The sequence below is a fragment of the Tupaia chinensis genome, unplaced genomic scaffold (genome assembly GCF_000334495.1).
Source record: "Tupaia chinensis unplaced genomic scaffold, TupChi_1.0 Scaffold146386_1, whole genome shotgun sequence".
Classification (NCBI taxonomy): domain Eukaryota; kingdom Metazoa; phylum Chordata; class Mammalia; order Scandentia; family Tupaiidae; genus Tupaia; species Tupaia belangeri.
The window spans coordinates 2,773,358-2,773,725 of NW_006206241.1; the positions used below are offsets into that span (position 1 = coordinate 2,773,358).

Genomic DNA, 368 nt, shown 5'->3' on the forward strand with positions numbered 1-368 from the left:
GCTGCCGCGGGGGGGTGGGCGGGGGAGCCCGCGCGCCGCTCGCTCCTACAGACCGGCCCTGCGGCTCCCCTCCCGCAGTCCCGCCTCTCACCGAGGTGTCGCCGCTGTTTTCCTGCAGGCACCTGCGTGCGCCCTGGGACCCGCACCGGCAGCCCCTGGGAGCCCCAGCGTCCCGCAGCCTCCCGCGCCCGCGGAGCAGCCGGACTGGGCCGACACCGGCGGTAAGTCTGCGAGGCCGAGGCCAGGCCAGGGCTTCTAATCCGTGCGATTTAGCAGCTTGTAAATCACCCGCCGCCGGTTAATGAGGTGCTGTGGGTGTTCATAACTCGATCAAACTCCACTAGGAAGACTCCTTCCTGCCCTTTTCT

The 368-nt window shown here is 69.0% G+C and overlaps 1 protein-coding gene across 1 annotated transcript in view; it reads left to right on the forward strand.

Annotated features, from left to right (window-relative positions):
- Positions 1 to 368, forward strand: part of ADAMTS16 (ADAM metallopeptidase with thrombospondin type 1 motif 16) — a 154,488-nt gene that overhangs the window by 17,668 nt on the left and 136,452 nt on the right. The window contains exon 4 of the mRNA XM_006168904.2: positions 79 to 221. Within this exon, the coding sequence (XP_006168966.1) occupies positions 79 to 221 (143 nt within the window). The remainder of the gene's footprint in view (positions 1 to 78; positions 222 to 368) is intronic.